Raw genomic sequence first — 18,138 nt, forward strand, 5'->3', positions numbered from 1 at the left:
CCCCTCACTGTCCTCACCCTTACCAAAGCCCTTCTTGCCTCAGGGCCTTTGCACCTGCTGTGCCAACTGCCAAAAGCGCCCTTCCCCCTATGTTCCTTCACAGACCCCACCGCGTCCTTCAGCTCCCAGCTCACATAGCCCTCCCTGACCTCCCTGGTCACTCCCTACCCTCTTGCCCTACTTTATTTTTTTATAGCAGTTGTCTGTCCCTGACGTGATATGACTTATCGGTTTGTCGATTAGCGTTCATCTCCCTCCAATGGGATGAAGCCCAATAAGGAAAGCGATGTTGCCCGTATCCCCAGCGCAGCCTGGCAGATAGTCGGTGCTCGATAAATATTTGTGAAATGATTGAAGGACGAGGAAAAACCCGGGTGAATGAGGTGAGAGGACAGAAGCGGGGGATGGGTGTCCAGACAAAGGGCAAAGCCCGCGCTAAAGGGCTGAGGCTCCCAGATCCACCCGCCGGCCCGCCCCTGCATGGGCTCTTCCCGGGGGTGAGGACTTTAGGGGATCTGGGGTCCTTTCTCCCCAAGGACAGCCCCCCCCCCGGACCAAGCCCAGACCTTGCCAGGCGGGCACAGGAAGCCACACCTTGAGGTCAGGTCCCTGAGTAAATATTGCAGCACCCTGGGCCTCCTCTCACCAGATAAGGGGAGGGAAGGGGGTCAGAAACCCGCTTTGGCCTCTCGCTGAGGGATTAGCTCCGGCCCCTCAGCTCCAAGGTCTCTGCCAGGGGAAGGAGAGGACAAGGGTCTTGCCACAAGGGGCCCAGGCTAGTTTCCATCTAGCAAATACTGATTAGGTCCGCGGTGGGTGGGGTCTCCATGAAGGACAGGGCCCCGGGCCGGCTCCCTAGGGAACTTAGTGACGTGGCTGGTCAGATAAGAGGGCTTGGGGTGGGGGTGGGGGGTGGAAGTGAGCTGACAAGACCTGAGAACCTTGTCCCCAGCCTGCTGTGATAAGACGCACCCACTCCAGCCTCCCGAGGCAATGGCCTTGAGCCTCAGTTTCCCGGTCTGCAAAATGGATCCTCAGCGGGGAGGGAGGGGGCTGCGGGACAAGGTAACGGGTAAGGCCAACCTGAATAAGAGCCTCTCTGTAAAACGTACCCACGGTCCGGCCGTTTCCCCCTCCCGGGTGCCCGCTTTGGTGCCATCCGGCAGGAAGGATGGGAGCCTCGTACACAGGACAAAAAGCCCGGGTACCTTTTACTCACAGCTCATCTCGGCTCAGAGAAGTTAGCGGCCCGTGGCCACCATACGGGACACGGCTGGACTACCGCAGTCACCTCCTCGGCCCCTCCCAGCCCCGCCGCCACCCCCTCCACGCCAGTCTGTTACCCACACGCAGCCAGAAGTTTCTACAAATACCTAAGTGTCAAACCCCCATCCGTTCCCTGCTCAAAGCCCTTCCACGGCTCCAGCGTCAGAGCAAAAGCCAAAATCCTCCGGCGGCCCATGAGGCCTGCCAGATCCGCCCCTGTTCCTTCAGCGGCCCCCTCACTCTTCCTCACGCTCCTGCCTCAGGACCTTGGCACTGCTGTGCCCGCTGCCTGGAACGCTCTTCCCCCGGATTCAGCACGGCTCCCTTCTTCAGTCTCTACTCCAGGGTCGCCTCCTACAACGTCTTCTCACTGCCCGACATAAGGCAGTGCCCAGGCCCCCTCCACTCCCTCCCCTGCTTTCTTTTTCCCCATGGCATTACCCCCACCTGATACAAAGCTCTATGTGGTTGTGTTTATTCACCTACTGATTCTCTCGCCAGACAGAAAGAAGGTCAGTTCTCCGAGGCGGGGACTTTCGTCCACTCATGTCCATGACCTCCTGCCTAGCCCGGCGCCTAACACACAGTAGGTGCTCGAGAAACTTCAGCTCTCACTTGAACCAAGCATCCAGGCTCGGGTCCGGGAGCACCAGCGGAGGGGCCGGGAGGTGGGGAACGGGGCGGATCCGGAAAGGCAAGGACGGCAGACGCTGTGAGTGGTCGGGAGCCGTGGCAGAGTCTGGACAAAAGCCTGGACCTGTTCCAGTACTTTCAGAGCCACGGCCTCCTCCTGCTCCTCAACCAGATAGCGAATCACCAGACACCCAGGCCTCCCTGTCATCCGCCCCTGGTGTCCACTTCCACAAGCGCTCTGCGCCCCACCCTGTGCTGTCCGGCAATGGGGACACGGTGGTGACCGCAACGACCCAGGTCCTGCCCTCCCAGGACTCACAGTCCAGATGGGGAGACAGGCCCGCCCCCCGACTGTGAGCAGCCAGGGTGGTCAGGGTGCTCTTAACCACCACCACCACCACCCCCCCCCCCCCCGAGAGTCCAGGAGGGCTTTCTGGAGGAGGAGGAGGAGGAGGAGTTGGGCAAGCAATGAAACAGAGCAGAGGGAAGCGGGGATATGCTGGGCCGGGAGGGCAGAAGGGAGGCGGCATAACCGGAGCACAGAGTTCCCGGGAGGAAGGGGTGTCCGAGAGGCCAGTCGAGCCGGCAGGGGCCAGGCCGTGCAGGGCCCCACGGGGCCTTGCCAAGGAGCTGGGCTTTCTCCCGAGGGCGCCGGGGAGTAACGCAGGTTCTGAGCACCATGGAAGGAGGGAGGGCGAGACCAGGGCCAGAAACCTGGGAGGACGTGGGAGAGGGCGGCCAGACAAAGGGCAGGAGGGGTGCCTGGACCAGGGCAGGGGCCACAGGGAGGGAGAGAAAGGCACACATGGGAGAGAGATTTAAGAGGCAGGGCACGGGGCGCCTGGGTGGCGCAGTCGGTTAAGCGTCCGACTTCAGCCAGGTCGCGATCTCGCGGTCCGTGAGTTCGAGCCCCGCGTCGGGCTCTGGGCTGATGGCTCGGAGCCTGGAGCCTGTTTCCGATTCTGTGTCTCCCTCTCTCTCTGCCCCTCCGCCGTTCATGCTCTGTCTCTCTCTGTCCCAAAAAAAAAAAAAAAAAAAAAAAAGAAAAAAAAAAAAAAAAGAGGCAGGGCACAGGATGTGGCGTGCTGGCGGGGAAGCGTCGGGGACAGAGAGTGACGGGTGGACAGTGTCACCAACCCCTTTGATAAGAGGACGAGGAGCAGAAGCAGGCCTGATGCCAAGGTCGGTCTGGGACAAGGTGAGCGAGCGGCGCCCAGGGACAGCTCGGGGGAGGCGTCCTGAATGACTCTGAGACGCGGTCCCGGGGCTCAGGGGAGAGGCCTGGGTCAGGACAGAGAAGGGTGAGGTGAGGCTGCAGGCGGGGGGGTGGGGGGGGAGACAAGGCGCCAGCGCACCCACACCTCTCGCAACCCCCCCATCAGAGCCCCGCCCCGCCCTGCAAGGGTAGCTCAGGACACGGTGCCCGAGGAGCAAACTGGGACAGCTGAGCCACAGGGACGGCCCCCTGCCCGGAGGCAGGCCACTGGGGCCCGAGAAGGGCCGGGGACCCAGAAGCCATCAAGGTATCAGTAATAACATATCTGTCGACAACACCGTTTCCCCAGATCCCCCTCCCGCCCAGCCCCGCATCGCCAACGTCACCTTTCCAGAGACAACCTTCCCTGATCCCCTCCCCCACCCCCAACTTAAAAATCGCAAACCCCCCTTCCTGGCTTTATTTTTGCCCCAACCGCACTTACGTGCATCCGACACGGGACAGTTTGTATTGTATTTGTTTGCCCCCAAGGGGGCAGGGAATTTATCTACTTGCGCTTAGAACGGTGCCCGGCAGGCAGGAGATGCCCTTTCAATATTTGTTGAATCAATGAGTGGTTTCTTGGCCTTTTGCCCTGTGCTGGGCATCTTCACAACCATTTCACACTGGTTTACTCACTTAATCTTTACGACGGCCCTATGAGGTGGGGACTGTCATTGTTCCCATTTCACAGATGAGGAAACTGAGGCCCGGCGGACTCTATAACTTGCTCAGGGTCGTGGAGGCTCAGGGTCCAGCGCCTGCCCTTTGAATAACGGTGACACCAACCAGACCTCGTGTTGGGGGCCCAGTTCCGCCAGGTGCTGGTTCAAGTCCCGACAGGGAGCGTCACGCTAACTGTGCTCAACAAAACTGAGGAGGGCCTACACCATCCCTGTTTCTTTTCTTCCTAATGTTTACTTATTTTTGAGAGAGACAGACAGAGCATGAGCAGGGGAGGGACACAGAGAGAGGGAGACCCAGAATCCGAAGCAGGCTCCGGGCTCTGAGCTGAGAGCACGGAGCCCGACGCGGGGCTCGAACTCACCAACCGCGAGATCATGGCCTGAGCCGAGGTCGGACGCTCAACCGACCGAGCCACCCAGGCGCCCACCATCCGTGTGTCGCAGAGCAGCTCATGGAGACTCGGCAAGGGACTGCCTCCGGCCCCACTTCGGGGAAGTGCAGAGCCAGGGTCAAAACAGGGCCCTCTGTGGCCCCAGAGGCTCCGCAGACCCATCGGACAGACACGGGGAAAGAAGGCCTCAGAAGGAAAGACAGAATGCGCGCTTCTCACCCGGTGCAGGAAGCCAGTCGGCAGCACGGCCCCAAAGAAAGCGCGTAGCCGCCGAGCCTCCTTCCCTCGGGGTGGCTTTGGAGACAGGGCAGGGTTCGAACTCCCTCTCGCTGCAGGAACTTGGGCAAGTCAGAGCCCGTGCCTGGCGCCTCAGTTTCCCCATCTGCAAATGCGGGTTCTAACAGTGCCCACCTCACAGGAAGTCCCCCGAAAAGATACCGGAAGGTCACCCACGGCGCAGAGGCTGGAAAACGGCAGTCGCTGCTGATTGGTTTTATTCTTTGGTGACCCCCAAGTGCACCAGGGCCCGGGGTAAGAACTGCCCTAAAATCTTCCCCCGCCCTCCTCCTCCCTGGCGACCTGGTTCTCCTCCTGGTACCAAACCCCGGGCCCGGGCCCTCGGCACAAGGAGGTTAGGCAGCGCCCCAGGAGGCCCGGCCGGGTCGTGACCCCTGGCCGGTGCCTGCCACACCCGCTCTGGTACCCAAACGGGGCCCCAGATCCTCGGTGACTCGATCCCTCCAAATTCAGGTGATCTCCCCCGGCTCCAAATCACCGAACCCTCCCAGGTCCCGCGCCAGACGGAGCCAGGTCCCAACCAGGAAGGGCCTCGGAGCATCGGGACGCCAACGCCGCCGTCTTCGAGTCCGGGTTGGGGGCGAAAGATGGCACTGACGGGGTACAGCTGGCTCTTCCTCAGCGGTGAGCGAGAACGGTGCCCCCCACAACCGCAGGCCCCGGGGAGGGGGGCCTCGGGGAAGGGCAGGGATGCCAGTCCGGGAGAGGGAAGGTGCGAGCCAGAAGTCCAGCGTGCTGGGTAGGGAGGGCCCCGTCTGCTCCTCCAAGAGGCCCCGGCCAGGGCCAGCCACCCAGAGGAGTCTGCAGGGTGGACCTCAGAGATTTTTCTAAGATCGGGGTGTGAGGCTAAAGCAGGGGGGTCACTGACCCGCCCTCGCTCGCGTGGCAAACCCTGACTGAGCTACAAAAGCGTGGCTGGGGTGAGCCCTGACCCCCAGCTCTGCCTCTCCCTGAGGACGTGGCTTTGGGCAGTCACCTTCCCTTTCTCAGCCTCAGTTTCCTCATCTGTGAAATGGGCTAAACTCCCAGGGTCGTCCGAAGGTCACAATAAGCAGCGTTCACTAGCACTTACTCTAAATGTTTTCTGGGTGTTAACAGCCACCCTAGAAAGGAGGTCCGCTCAGGACCCCCCCTCTTCCTAGACGAGAAACCCGAGGCTCGGAGAGGGGAAGCCGCTGGCTGGGCTCAGCCTGTCAGCGGTGGCAGGGCTGAGTGCTAGACCCAGAGCCCTCACCCCTCGCCAGGATGTGTCAGCCTGGAAAGTACCAGAAACCGGGGCCAGGCGTGCAAGCACTTCTTCCCCGAGAACCCGCCCGGCCGCCCCTTCTGGGCAACCACACATACAACTCAAACCCAAGCAGCCCTGACCAGCTAGTCGGGTTTGGGGCTTATCTCCAGGGTTGGAGGGAAAAGGGTGGAGTCAATTCGTCCCGCCCCTACTTTCTGCTGCGGTCAGACCTGCCGAGGCGGAGGACGAGCACCGGACTGAGAGTCCGGGCCCCGGGCCTAGACGAGCCAGCCTGATTGTGCAAGCCCGGGTTTGGTGACTCTCTCGGCAGGAAAACCCTCTGGGCCCCCAGGAAATCCAAATTCTGGCAGGCCGAGCACGTGCTAGGAGCTTGCGCTCAAGGCTTTGGGCCAGACCCCAGGCAGAGCCCATCGAATTCAATCCTCAGTCCCACCGCAGGACGGAGACCCTACACCTGGCTCACACTGATTAGGCGCTTGTGGTATACCAGGAACACGCGTGCCAGGAGATCGCCACGGCTCCTCCTCCACTGAGTGGGGGCAGTGGCCACGGCGGCCTCACCCGCCCCCTCCGGCTCCTCTTCCTCAGCCGCCTTCCTGAGCGCGGGCGCCGACATCTCTATCACCCCCGAGCCTGCCCAGCCAGCCGAGGGGGACAACGTCACACTGACCGTCCACGGGCTTTCGGGGGAAGTGCTCGCCTACAACTGGTACGCGGGGCCCACGCTCAGCCTGACGTACCTGGTGGCCAGCTACATCGTGAGCACGGGCGACGAGACCCCTGGCCCGGCCCACACGGGACGGGAGGCTGTGCGCCCCGACGGCGGCCTGGACATCCGGGGCGCCCTGCCCGGGCACTCGGGCACCTACATCCTGCAGACCCTCAACAGGCAGCTCCAGACGGACGTGGGCTACGGACACGTGCAGGTCTATGGTGAGACGCCCCGCCCCCCTCGGCCTCCCCTGTACCACGGCCAGCCTTCCCACGTGCGTCCCGGCCCCTCTGATAAAGATTAAAATGAAAATAAATTAAAATGGAAAACCTTAAAAAAAAAAAAAAAGACAAAATAACATTAAAATGCTCGCCTCCTTCAGGATGGCTTCCAGGACTGCCTCCTATCCCATTCTTTGCCCCTCTGGCTGGGGGTTACAGAGACGCCCCCAGGATCCAGCCATGCCCCTTGCCTAGAGCGGGGGTGGCCGGGGGAGCAGGCAGTGCCCGGCCCCCTCCCCCTCTGTCTCTTGCCCCACAGAGATCCTGGCCCAGCCTGTGGTCACGGCCAACAACACGGCACTGGTCGAGCGCCGAGACACCCTGCGCCTGGCGTGCAGCAGCCCCAGCCCCGCTGAGGTCCGCTGGTTCTTCAACGGCGAAGCCCTGCCCATCGCCATCCGCCTCGGCCAGTCCCCCGATGGCCGGGTACTGACCCGGCATGGCGTCCGCAGAGAGGAGGCGGGAGCCTACCAGTGTGAGGTCTGGAACCCGGTCAGTGTCAGCCGCAGCGAGCCCGTCAACCTGACCGTGTACTGTGAGTCCTCCTGGCCCCGCTAGAGATGCCCTGCGCCCAAACCTCATAGATGGGGAAACCGAGGCCAGGAGAGGGTGCCCAAGGGCGCACACAGTGAGTCAGTAGGTGAGCTGGGGTGAGGCACCAAGGATCCCTTTCTTAGGGATGCACTTGACCCATGTCCTAAGGACTAAAAACCACCCTTGAAACGGACCAATCCTTCAGTTTGAAGCAATACAAGCAGGGAAGAGACACAGGCCTGGTTGGTTGTGAAATGGAGGTGGGAAGTGAGTGGCGGGTGGGGGGGGAGACAAAAGAAGAAAACACAACCAAAGCATGGAGTCATTCCCAGGGGCAGCAGATACGCAGTGTGGAATCCGGGGGAAATAAATCACAGAGGTACGCAAGGGCCGCCGATGTAGAAACACTTAGAGCCTAGAATCCTACGACCAGAGAATTCTGGATTTAAGAAGCGCTGAATTCTAGACTCTGAGAATCCTAGAAACTCTAGAAGCAGAGATTCTTAGAATCTTAGAATCTAATTCTAAAATCTTAGAGGCACCCAATCCTAGAATTTTAGAAACATAGACTTCTAGAATCTTAGAATCCTAGAACCTAGAAGCATTGACTAGAAACATTGACTCTTGGAGCCCTAGAATTCTAGACTCTTAGAATGGCTTATGAGAAACTGATAGACCGATAGTCTAGTCGTCGTCGTCTTCTTCTTCTTCTTCTTCTTCTTCTTCTTCTTCTTCTTCTTCTCTTTTTTTTAATGGAGACATAGACTTCAAAAATATCTTGAAATTTTGTCTGGCCCAACATCCTCTTTCTACAGATGAGAAAACAGGTCCCCTGAAAGGGGAAAGTGATTCTCGAGATCTTAGAGCAAGTTAGAGATGTGTGTGAGATCTGAAAAAGCCAGAGCTTTCTCCCTCCGCTAGGCCCACACACTCCCAGAGGCCCAGCATGGTGGAGAGGAAGCCAGGGTGCCCATCTCTACTCCCCTGTCGCTCTACTGCCCCGTCTCTCTCCCTCCTGCCCCCCACAGATGGCCCAGAACGCGTGGCCATCCTCCAAGATTCCACCACCCGCACGGGCTGTACCATCAAACTGGACTTCAACACGTCCCTCACCCTGTGGTGCGTGTCCCAGTCCTGCCCAGAGCCCGAGTATGTGTGGGCCTTCAACGGGCGGGCCCTCAAGAACGGGCAAGACCACCTCAACATCACTAGCATGACGGCGGCCCAGGAGGGCACGTACACGTGTATTGCTAAGAACCCCAAGACCCTGCTTTCCGGATCCGCCTCGGTGGTGGTCAAGCTCTCCGGTGAGTCGCCCCCAGCCTGACCACCACCCCCTCCCCATGGAGGCCCAGTTGGACTATGAAGGTTTGGCCCCTCCACCAACAGTTAGCGCACCATGTGCCCAGGAGATCACTGGAGAGTTAAGAGCTTCCCAGCCCATTCTTTGGCCAAGTCACAGAGTGGCATATCGGGTGGACCCCCTCTTCATCTGGAGACGGTCCATGCCTTGTCGCCTGGAAAACAAACAATGAATCAGACTCTCCCTTCAGAGTCCTCAGTGTGTACCTGTCCACATCGGGAAGTGGCAGGGCGGGAAAACGTTCAGACGTCCCTTCCTGTGAGTGCCCCTGTTCTAAATTCAGCCGGTCACAGATGCTTTGGGGCTGACCCATTCTCTCCACACAGACAGGTGAACTCCTGTGCGGCCGACTGGATTACCCAGTTATCTGGCCCAGAGGACCGTGCACGCACACACACACACACACACACACACACACACACACACGGAAAGTCACAGCCAGCTGATGGCAAGTGGAAAAACACAGCCAGGGAATCATTGTCTTGCCTCTGTCCTTAAACAACCTGGGGGCTGGGGGTAGTGCAGACACAGCTGGTGTTTTCAGAGCTATCAGGATCCTCAGGGGACACTTTCTCATCCCCTGGGGATGGTGGCTTTGAACACTGAGGCCTCCTTAATTCTGCCTTGGTTCCTTCCCAAGTGGCCACCATGCCCCCAGGGACGGTGGGAACAGTCCTTCCCTCCCTCCCTCCTCCCTCCCTCCTACTAACAGGCTGGGTCTCATCCAAAGGGTGGATACTCTTTCACCCAAAGCAGAAATGGCATCCCCAAAGGTAAGTGAACCTCCTGCCCCACCCCACCTGGGGCCTGGGTAGCTGGTCTTGGCCAGAGACAGGGAGATGTACCAGATGACCCCAGGTGCCGCCCCAAGCCCTGCCTGTGCAGGCCAAGTTGGGGGGTGCCCAAGTGTGCAGGTATGTGCAGGGAGTGGGTAGAGCACCCCCGAGGGCCTCCCGAACTGTCAGCAACCCCGTGGCAAGTGCCAGGGAGAGACAGAGGAAAGGGAGACTCTACCCTGATCCCCATCTGGGGGAGACTCTGATGTGATGGAGGAGACATGGTCTCTGCTCTTGGAGAGATGATCCTGGAATAGGGAAGCATGACTTCCTTATTCGAGGAGCTGCCAGTCAGAGAGAAGAGGCAATGTCTCACACTCCATGGACTTTAAGCAATGATGGAGGAGACATGACACCCACCCTCAATGAGCTTCCGGTCAGATGGAGGAGACAGTCAGTTCACCTTGGGGAGACTTTGTATTCTGATGGGAGAGATGTGGTCTTAAGGAGACATGGTCCTTTTTTTTTTTTTTTTTTTTTTTTTTTTGAGAATTCCTAGTCTGACGGGGGAGACATAGTTCCCACCTTTGGGTTACTCCCAATCTGATGGGGGAGTAAAGCCTCCCCCTACTTTCTAGGAATTTCCAGTCTGATGGGGTAGACATACCCCCATCCAGCTTCTGGGGTCCCCAGCCTGATTGGAGAGACCCAGCCCAATAATCTGGAATTTCGAATCTGATGGAAGAGACATGGCCTCCCACCCTCTGGAATCTTTCAATTTGATAAGAAACTATGGCCCCCATATCCTGAGGTCTCTTGGTTTGACAAAAGAGATACAACCTGGGGTACACAACTCCCAACTATCTGAGGCGGAGACAGGGCCCCCATGTTCTGAGAATTTCCAGTCTGATAGGGAAGATATGCCCCCCCCCCATATTCTAGAATTTCCAATCTGATAGGGGAGACATGGCCCCTATATTTTGGGAATTTCCAATCTGATGGAGGAGACATGGTTTGACTCTCTAGGGTCCTCTAGTTAAGCGGGAGAGATATCCCCCGAGGGCTGGAAATTCTTAGTCTGAGGCGGGAGAGACGGCCCCCACCCTTGGGGTGCCCCAATCTCCTGAGGGAAGACAGAGCTCCCTGGCAGGCATTGTCAGGACACAAAACCCACCTCCACGGCCACACAAGTCAGCTCCTTCCTCTGTCTCCTTCCCCGGGGCCCCTCACCACTGGGGGCGGCACCAGTCAGTTGCGGGGGAGGCAGGGGCGCGGGGGTGGGAGGGGGACGCCACGCCAGGTGCAGGCCCGGTGACCCAGCCCCCCGCCCCCCCCCCCACTCTCTCTTCAGCGGCAGCGGTCGCCATGACGATTGTGCCCGTGCCCACCAGGCCGATGGAGGGCCAGGATGTGACGCTGACCGTCCAGGGCTACCCCAAGGACCTGCTGGTCTACGCCTGGTACCGCGGGCCTGCCTCGGAGCCCGGCCGGCTGCTCAGCCAACTGCCGTCAGGCAACTGGATCGCAGGCCCCGCGCACACAGGCCGGGAGGTGGGCTTCGCCAACTGCTCACTGCTGGTGCAGAAGCTGAACCTCACGGATGCCGGCCGCTACACCCTCAAGACCGTCACGTTGCAGGGCAAGACCGAGACCCTGGAAGTTGAGCTGCAGGTGTCCCGTGAGTGTGTCAGAGGGGGGCAGAGGGTGTATCTTTTCAGACAGACGCTCCCAAAGCGGGGCTTTGTCTCCTCCAGGGCAGGGAGGGAAGCACGGACGAAGGGTAGATCGGCGTCCCCAACAGACTTGAAAGAAGGGGCTCCCTGTCCTCCCTCTGACTTGGGGATCTCCAAATGGAGTTTTTGGCCTCTTCTGTCAAACCGACAGCCTAGACTAGGGGTAGATAGGCCTCCTGCATCGAACCGAAGGCTACCAAAGGGGGATTCCACGCCTCCTCTCTCATATAAGAAGTACACCAGACTGAAGGTCTCAAGAAAGGAGGCACAGTCTGAGCGTAGGGCACCCTTTTTCCTGCAGGTGGGTAGACCTATTGCCTCCGCTACTTTATTGGGAAAGTGGGTTAATGATGGGAGTGTACCTCCCCCATCAGACTGGATGTATAGTACGAGGGTGGATCCTAACTCCCTCTTTAGACTGGGAGATCCTAGACAGTTGGCATCATGTCTCGGCCTCTGCATTAGGGTAAGAGTGAGGACAGAATTTCTACCATCAGAGGGGGACATTTTTCTCTCAAAGTGAAATAGGAAAAATCTCCTCCGTTAGGATAGAGGCTTCTGGGTGATGGGAATTTTGTCTCCTCCCTCAGACTGGGAATTCCCAGTGGTCAGGAGCCATGTCCCTTCCATCAGTCCGGGAATTCCCAGATGTTGAAGACCATGTCTTGCCCATCATAGTAGGGACTCCCAGAGTCAGGGACCATGTCTCCTCCATCAGACTGGGAGCTCCCAGAAACAGGTCTCCTCCATCAGACTGGAAGTTCTCGGAGTCAATGAACCATGTCTCCCACATCAGACTCGGAGCTCCCAGGGTTAAAGACCATGTCTCCTCCATCAGACTGGGAGCTCCCAGAAACAGGGACCAGGTCTCCTCCATCAGACTGGTAGTTCTCAGAGTCAATGAACCATGTCTCCCACATCAGACTGGGAGCTCCCAGAGTTAAAGACCATGTCTCCTCCATCAGACTGGGAGCTCCCAGAGTTAAAGACCATGTCTCCTCCATCAGACTGGGGGCTCCCAGAACCAGGGACCATGTCCCCTCCATCAGACTGGGGGCTCCCAGAGCCAAGGACCATGTCTCCTCCATCAGACTGGGAGCTCCCAGAGGCAGGGACCATATCTCCTCCATCAGACTGGGAGCTCCCAGAGGCAGGGACCAGGTCTCCTCCATCAGACTGGGGGCTCCCAGAGTCAGGGACCAGGACCATCCCCATCAGACTAGACATCCCCAGAGGTCCAAGAGGCCATGTCCCTGAGGCAGGCTTCATTCCATTAGACCAGGAGCTCTCAGACACTGGGAACTTGGTCATTCTCCAGTCTGGAGCCTCCTCTCCCCCATCAGACCAGGCATTTTTGGAAGCCCTGAGTCAGGGATGGCATCTCCCAGCTCAGATGTGAACTTTCTGGGGTCAGGAAATCGGTCACTGCCAGGCACCCCTTCCTTCATCAAACCCTGGTCCTGGGTCAGTGCTGGAGGTAGAATGCTCTTCGATGGCAGCAGGCCACCCGCCCCCCCCCCCCCCCCCCCACGAAGCCTCGGAAATCCTTTTCACCCTGTCTCTCTTCTCACAGTCAACCTCCCTCCCCTGCGTGAGGACCAACGCCACCTTCCTGAACCTGAACCTGGCACAGGCTGAGCGTGGGGCCGCGGAAGGCTGGGGGTGGGCAGGGGAGCACGAGGGGTGGGGGCACCGGGAGCTTGTCCTCTACCTCCCTGACAGCCTCTTCCACCCTTCTGCCCCCTCCCCTCCTCAGCCCTGGAGTAGCAGTGCAGCTGTGGCTGTGGGGACCTCCGGAGAGAAGAGCTCTTCACGCCATCCTCCCCTTCTCCTCCCCCTGATTGGAGGACCACTTGTTCCCAGGGAGGATGCCGGACTGACCACGGTCGGCTGTTCTCCTGCTTCCGCGCTAGAGCTAGAACTGACAGGGCCCTACTTCTCTGAGTTGTCGGACAGCCACAGAGGCCATAAATGTCCTGGTTAACACATGCATGTGTCAGCCTCTCCTTCTCTGACCGTCAACCCGGCCATCTCCTGGTGACCACACTTGCCTCCTTTCCTACCCGAGGTTATTCTCAGTGTGGGTGCACGCGTGCATAGGGATGCCTAATGGACCGTGATGAGTCCCTCCTGCTCAGTGTCAAGGCCTCGGGCTCTTCCCACGTCTCCCCAGGTTATATCTGACAGTCCTGCTTCCCAACGGGCCAAAGACTGCCCCTCCCTGGGACACCAAACACCGCGGTTCTGTGGGACATAGCCCTCCCCTATGCTGCAACTCACTCCCCCTGGGCCCTGAAGCAAGGCTGCTCATGCCAGGACAGGGAATGACCAAATTCCCTGGGGGGCATGAGGGATGCCGTCTATTTAACCAAAGATGCTCCCTTGTGGCCTTCATTGTCCTGGGATTGTCCCCCACCCCATGTCTGTCTCAAACATCACCCGCACAACCCTAAAAATATCTCCCTCCTCCTCTAAATGCAAATGGAGTAGGGGTGGGGGTGAGGGGTAGAGAGTGAGGGATTGGAAGAGAGTGTCTTCTAACACCTGCAACTGCTAGGACCAGAGCCACAGGCCCCACTCAGCCAAGATGTCCCGAGAGAGAGAGAGAGAGAGAGAGAGAGAGAGACTCTCCGTGTTGGTCAGAAGTGGTGATCACAGACTCAGGGTAGCAAGAGAGGTTTGGGCAGGGATAGAAAGGCCTAGTAGAGAGATTTCCTAGAAAGTTTCAAGACAGAGACTTTCTGGGGGTGGCCACGTTGAGATGGGATGGTAGGTGGTGAATGCACACCACAGTGAGGGTTATAAAATCTGGATTATGATCCTCCATTTGCCATGGATTCATTAGACTCTCAGTCTGTCCATCAGCAAGAAACGTGTGGGCTTGGGGCAGGCTAGGATTTTTTCAAACCATTTTATTAGCCTCAGAGCCCTTTCCTCAAATGCAAGCTTACATGGTAGGTCGATATAGGATTCAAAATAGTAATGCGATAAAAATAGGTACAGCCCTCCCTCCCCCAAAGTTTATTTACACCTAGAAAATTCCTGAGATGTCAATTAAATAAACCTTGAATTACAGAGGCAATTACAATGCAAAATACCAACCAAAATCAAATGCCCGTGAAAACACTAGATCCAGAAACCTGCGGTATGGGGCCAAAGCCGCACTTGGAGGGGGAATGATAGTCTTAAATGCTTAAATGCATTGGGAATACTAAAACGGAAAGAGCTTGACGATGAACAAAATAAGCCGTCCACTCAAGAAACCAGAAAAATAAACCAAGGGAAAAAAGGTAAGGAATGTAAAAAGGCAAAAGCAGAAATGGATGAAGGATAAAACAAAACACAGAGTGAGTCAACTAAACCTAACGGTGCTTCTTTGAAAATGTTGACGGACTAGGCAAACGTTTTGCAAATGTGATGAGAGACAGGGGAGGCCAATATCTACAATCAAGGACGGGGGGGGGGGGGCGGCTGGCTGTATCGGTAGAACACACGACTCTCCATCTTGGGCTTGTAAGTTTGAGCCCCACGTTGGGTGTAGACCTTACTTAAAAATATAAATCTGAAACAATAAATACAATAAAAAGAGAGACTGGTCTGGTTGCAGTAGAGGGTTGGTTCTTGGTTAGATGCACAATAACCAAACACACGAAGGGAAGAGGGTGTGGAATACCCGGGAATAGCTCCCCAGCAGCCACTCCTCCTCTCTCATGATGGCAGTCGCCGCCTCCGGTAAAAGAAGCTCAAAGTGTCAGATACTCACTTTCCCAGAGGGCCTTGCAGCTCCGGGTGGCCGTGTAACCAAGGTCTGGCCAATGAAGGAAGGAGCGAGCCAAAAGTCGCGTCCACGCCTCTGCCCCCACCCGAGGGAGGCGCCAAGAGCGCTCTCCATGGAGTTTGAACGCTATTTCCTAAATCAGTGGTCTCCAATATTAGGTTTCCGGGCAATGGCACAACTAGGAAGCGTGGATGGCTTTGAGAACACACTCTTAACCCTGATATTATCCAGCCCCCCAAATGGGAAATGGCTCTCGCATGCGCGCCCTTCCACCAAGTTCACGTAAGAGCGAGCATCGTACCTAGGGCTGGAGCCCAGGAACACCAGTTAGAATTTCTCTTCGGTGGCCAGGAAGGGACTGGAAATAAGACAAGACAAAGAGAGAGAAGGCTAACATACACGATGAAAGGGAGACTGGTACGGGTGAGGGCAGCTTACATGGAAAGAAGACTATTTCTCTCTCACGGAAAGACTTCCCAGAGGCGGATTGCTCAGAACTGGAATCGCGGCTCCACAGGGGCATTAGAGACACAGCGCCTTCTGGGTTTCTGCCCCATCATTCGTGACGTGGGGTTGCCATTCCCTTGGTCACCTCGTGGTCCAAGATGGCTGCTGGAGCCGCCGCAGCCTCGTCCACGTTCCAGGCCGGCCGCGGGAAGAAAGGGACCGAGGGCAAACGCAACCCCACGCAGGTTGCGCCCCCTTTAAGGAACCTTCCCCAAAGTCCCGGCCTGCGCCGGCCGCTTACATCTGATTGGCCAGCTGTTAGTCACATGGCCACCCTAGCTGCAAGGGAGGCTGGGACTTGTAGTCTTTCCCCTGGGTATATCGCCGCCCCCAGAGAACCTCAGGGTCCTGCGTCGCAAGGAAGAGAGGAAGAAGGGATCCCGGGTGGGCAGCTGGCAGGCCGTGCCACACGGGACCTTGGAACTCCTTCCTAAACTGGACAAAACAGCCTTTCTCATCTAAGCCCGAAGGGAAATTGTCACAGCCACGGCATTCAGGGTTTGCGAAAGACAGTGGTTGTGTTCAGTTGGGGGTTGCTTTGTGCAATGCAGAATGAGGCCAGCGGGGGGGGGACAGGGTGGAGGGAGCCAAGGAGGAGGCTGCTTGGGTTTCTAGGTCAGTCGGATTCCAGATCCCATATCCTCAGGGTGTGGAGGCTCGGATGTCCCCAGGACCAAAGCTCCCGTCCCTCTAGGCATCCCTGGGCTCCAATCCCCTTCTGTTAGCAGTTCCGGGAAAGAACAGTGACCGCAAAAACAATACTAGCTCCTCTATCTCGAGTATCGACCGTCCTTTTGCGAACACGTGCTCAATGAATTTCTACAGCAACACTTCAGAGTAGTTACTGCCACTTGGTCCGTCTTCTAGATGAAGAAACTGAAGCCACGGGGCGCCTGGGTGTCTCAGTCGGTGGAGTGGCGGACTTCGGCTCAGGCCGCCATCTCACAGTCCGTGAGTTCGAGCCCCACATGTGGCTCGCTGCTGTCAGCACAGAGCCCTCTTCGGATCCTCTGTCCCCATCTCTCTCTCTGCCCCTCCCCTTCTGGCTCGCTCTCTCTCTCTCTCTCTCTCTCTCTCAAAAATAAACATTAAAAGAGAAAGAAAAAAGAGAAACTGAGGCACAGGGAGCTTAAAAACCTTGCTCTGGGTCCCCCAGTTCCCACAGCTGCTGGGTGGAGAAGCTAGCTGGTAAGTCCCCCTCATTCCTCAGCAGGGCAGGCCGGTCAAGAGAGGAGGCTGAGCGCCCAGACAGAGCTGAGCTGGCCACTTTCAGCCGGGGGCGGGGACGTTGCTCTTCCTCGCCTATAAAACCGAGATAATAGTGCCCACCCCTAGAGTTGTTGAAAAGAGTCAACTATGAGTAAAGGATCTGTGCAGAAAAGGTTGGTAAATGCTTTCGGCCCTAGGCGTGAGCTTTTGACAACAGGCAGAGGGAAAAGTCAAAAAATCACGATTTTTCTGTAATACGTTCTTCTTGGGGGGACTTAACTGATCCTATCCTGCACAGGTTTGCCGCACTTTATGTAAGATGTGATGTTCTTGAAAATGTTAATCGCTGAAAATGTCTTCCAAGGAAAAATAATAAAGTGTATGAGGTTTTTTTTTTTTTTGGTAATGTTTATTTATTTTTGAGAGAGAGACAGAGCATGAGTGGGGAAGGGACAGAGAGAGAGGGAGACACAGAGTCTGAAGCAGGCTCCAGGCTCTGAGCTGTCAGCACAGAGCCTGATGTGGGGCTTGAACTCACAGTTCGTGATCATGACCTGAGCCAAGGTCGGATGCTTAACCGACTGAGCCACCCAGGTGCCCCACGTGTGAGCTCTCAGAATCACGGTGCTGATCATCACTGGCCCCGGGGTAACGTGCTCTTGGCACAGATTTTCTGACTTGCTGCTCACAGCCTCCCTTTGAAATGGGGCCACGTTTTTCCAATCTCCTAGCTGTTTATTAAACATACGCTTCCCAGGTCCCTGCCTGGCTCCAGGAAATCTGTGTTTCCAGGGAAGAGACCCGGAAGTTGAATTTTTTACATCAATAGTCTGGGTGATCTTTGTCACCTGGGAAGTTGGAGGGCCTCGATGCAGGGACTGGATCACAAAAAAAGGAAAGAGAGGCACAGAGAGAAGGAGGCACCTTGTCCGAGGCTACTCAGCCAGGAAGGGCCGAGTGTGCCCGGAGAGGGACAGGAACCAGCTCAGGATCACACAGCAGGTTTCGGACTGGAGACCGGGGCTCTCCTCTGCCCCTGGGGGTTGAGAGCAGCCCCCCCAAGTCCCCCACAAAGCCACAAAGGCCAGATGGCGCTTGGGTCCCCGGATTCCACTACAGCTATGGATGGGGCCCAGACTGGGCGGCCAGGGGAGCCGCGGCCTCTGTCTTGCCCCCGTTCCTCCCCCCTCACCTAAGATGCCTTTTCTCAAGTAACCCTCCTGCGGTGGGGAGGGCCGGGGTGGGGGCAGGAATGACCTTGAGGCCAGAGCACACAATGGCCCAGTCACTGTCTGGAGCCCCGCCAGTGAGAGGAAGGAAACATGCCCTGTTTTTCTCCCCTGGGCTGGAATGTTGATGCAGGATGGAGAGAGAGAGGAGGGCGAGCCGAGGGAGGAGGAGGGAAAAGAGAAGGTGGGAGGAGGGAAGGGAGGAGAGAGGAAGAAGGAGAAGGATGAGAAGAAAGAG

General features: G+C 57.4%; 1 protein-coding gene and 1 long non-coding RNA gene across 2 annotated transcripts; both read left to right on the forward strand.

Moving 5' to 3' along the window:
• Positions 1–2,976: 2,976 nt before the first annotated feature.
• On the forward strand, positions 2,977–5,138 carry LOC116737798. Its single transcript, XR_004342990.1, has 4 exons — positions 2,977–3,097; positions 3,282–3,422; positions 4,651–4,763; positions 4,983–5,138. It is a non-coding gene; the product is annotated as an uncharacterized LOC116737798 (long non-coding RNA).
• Positions 5,139–5,219: 81 nt separating this feature from the next.
• CEACAM16 (CEA cell adhesion molecule 16, tectorial membrane component) lies at positions 5,220–12,817 on the forward strand. Its single transcript, XM_032591289.1, has 5 exons — positions 5,220–5,268; positions 6,322–6,711; positions 7,031–7,306; positions 8,334–8,612; positions 10,796–12,817. Exons 1-5 carry the CDS (start codon positions 5,220–5,222, stop codon positions 11,698–11,700), a joined length of 1,899 nt encoding a protein of 632 aa, XP_032447180.1. The 3' UTR covers positions 11,701–12,817.
• The last annotated feature ends 5,321 nt before the right edge of the window (positions 12,818–18,138 follow it).

Source organism: Lynx canadensis, chromosome E2, assembly GCF_007474595.2.
Source record: "Lynx canadensis isolate LIC74 chromosome E2, mLynCan4.pri.v2, whole genome shotgun sequence".
NCBI classification, from domain to species: Eukaryota; Metazoa; Chordata; class Mammalia; order Carnivora; family Felidae; genus Lynx; species Lynx canadensis.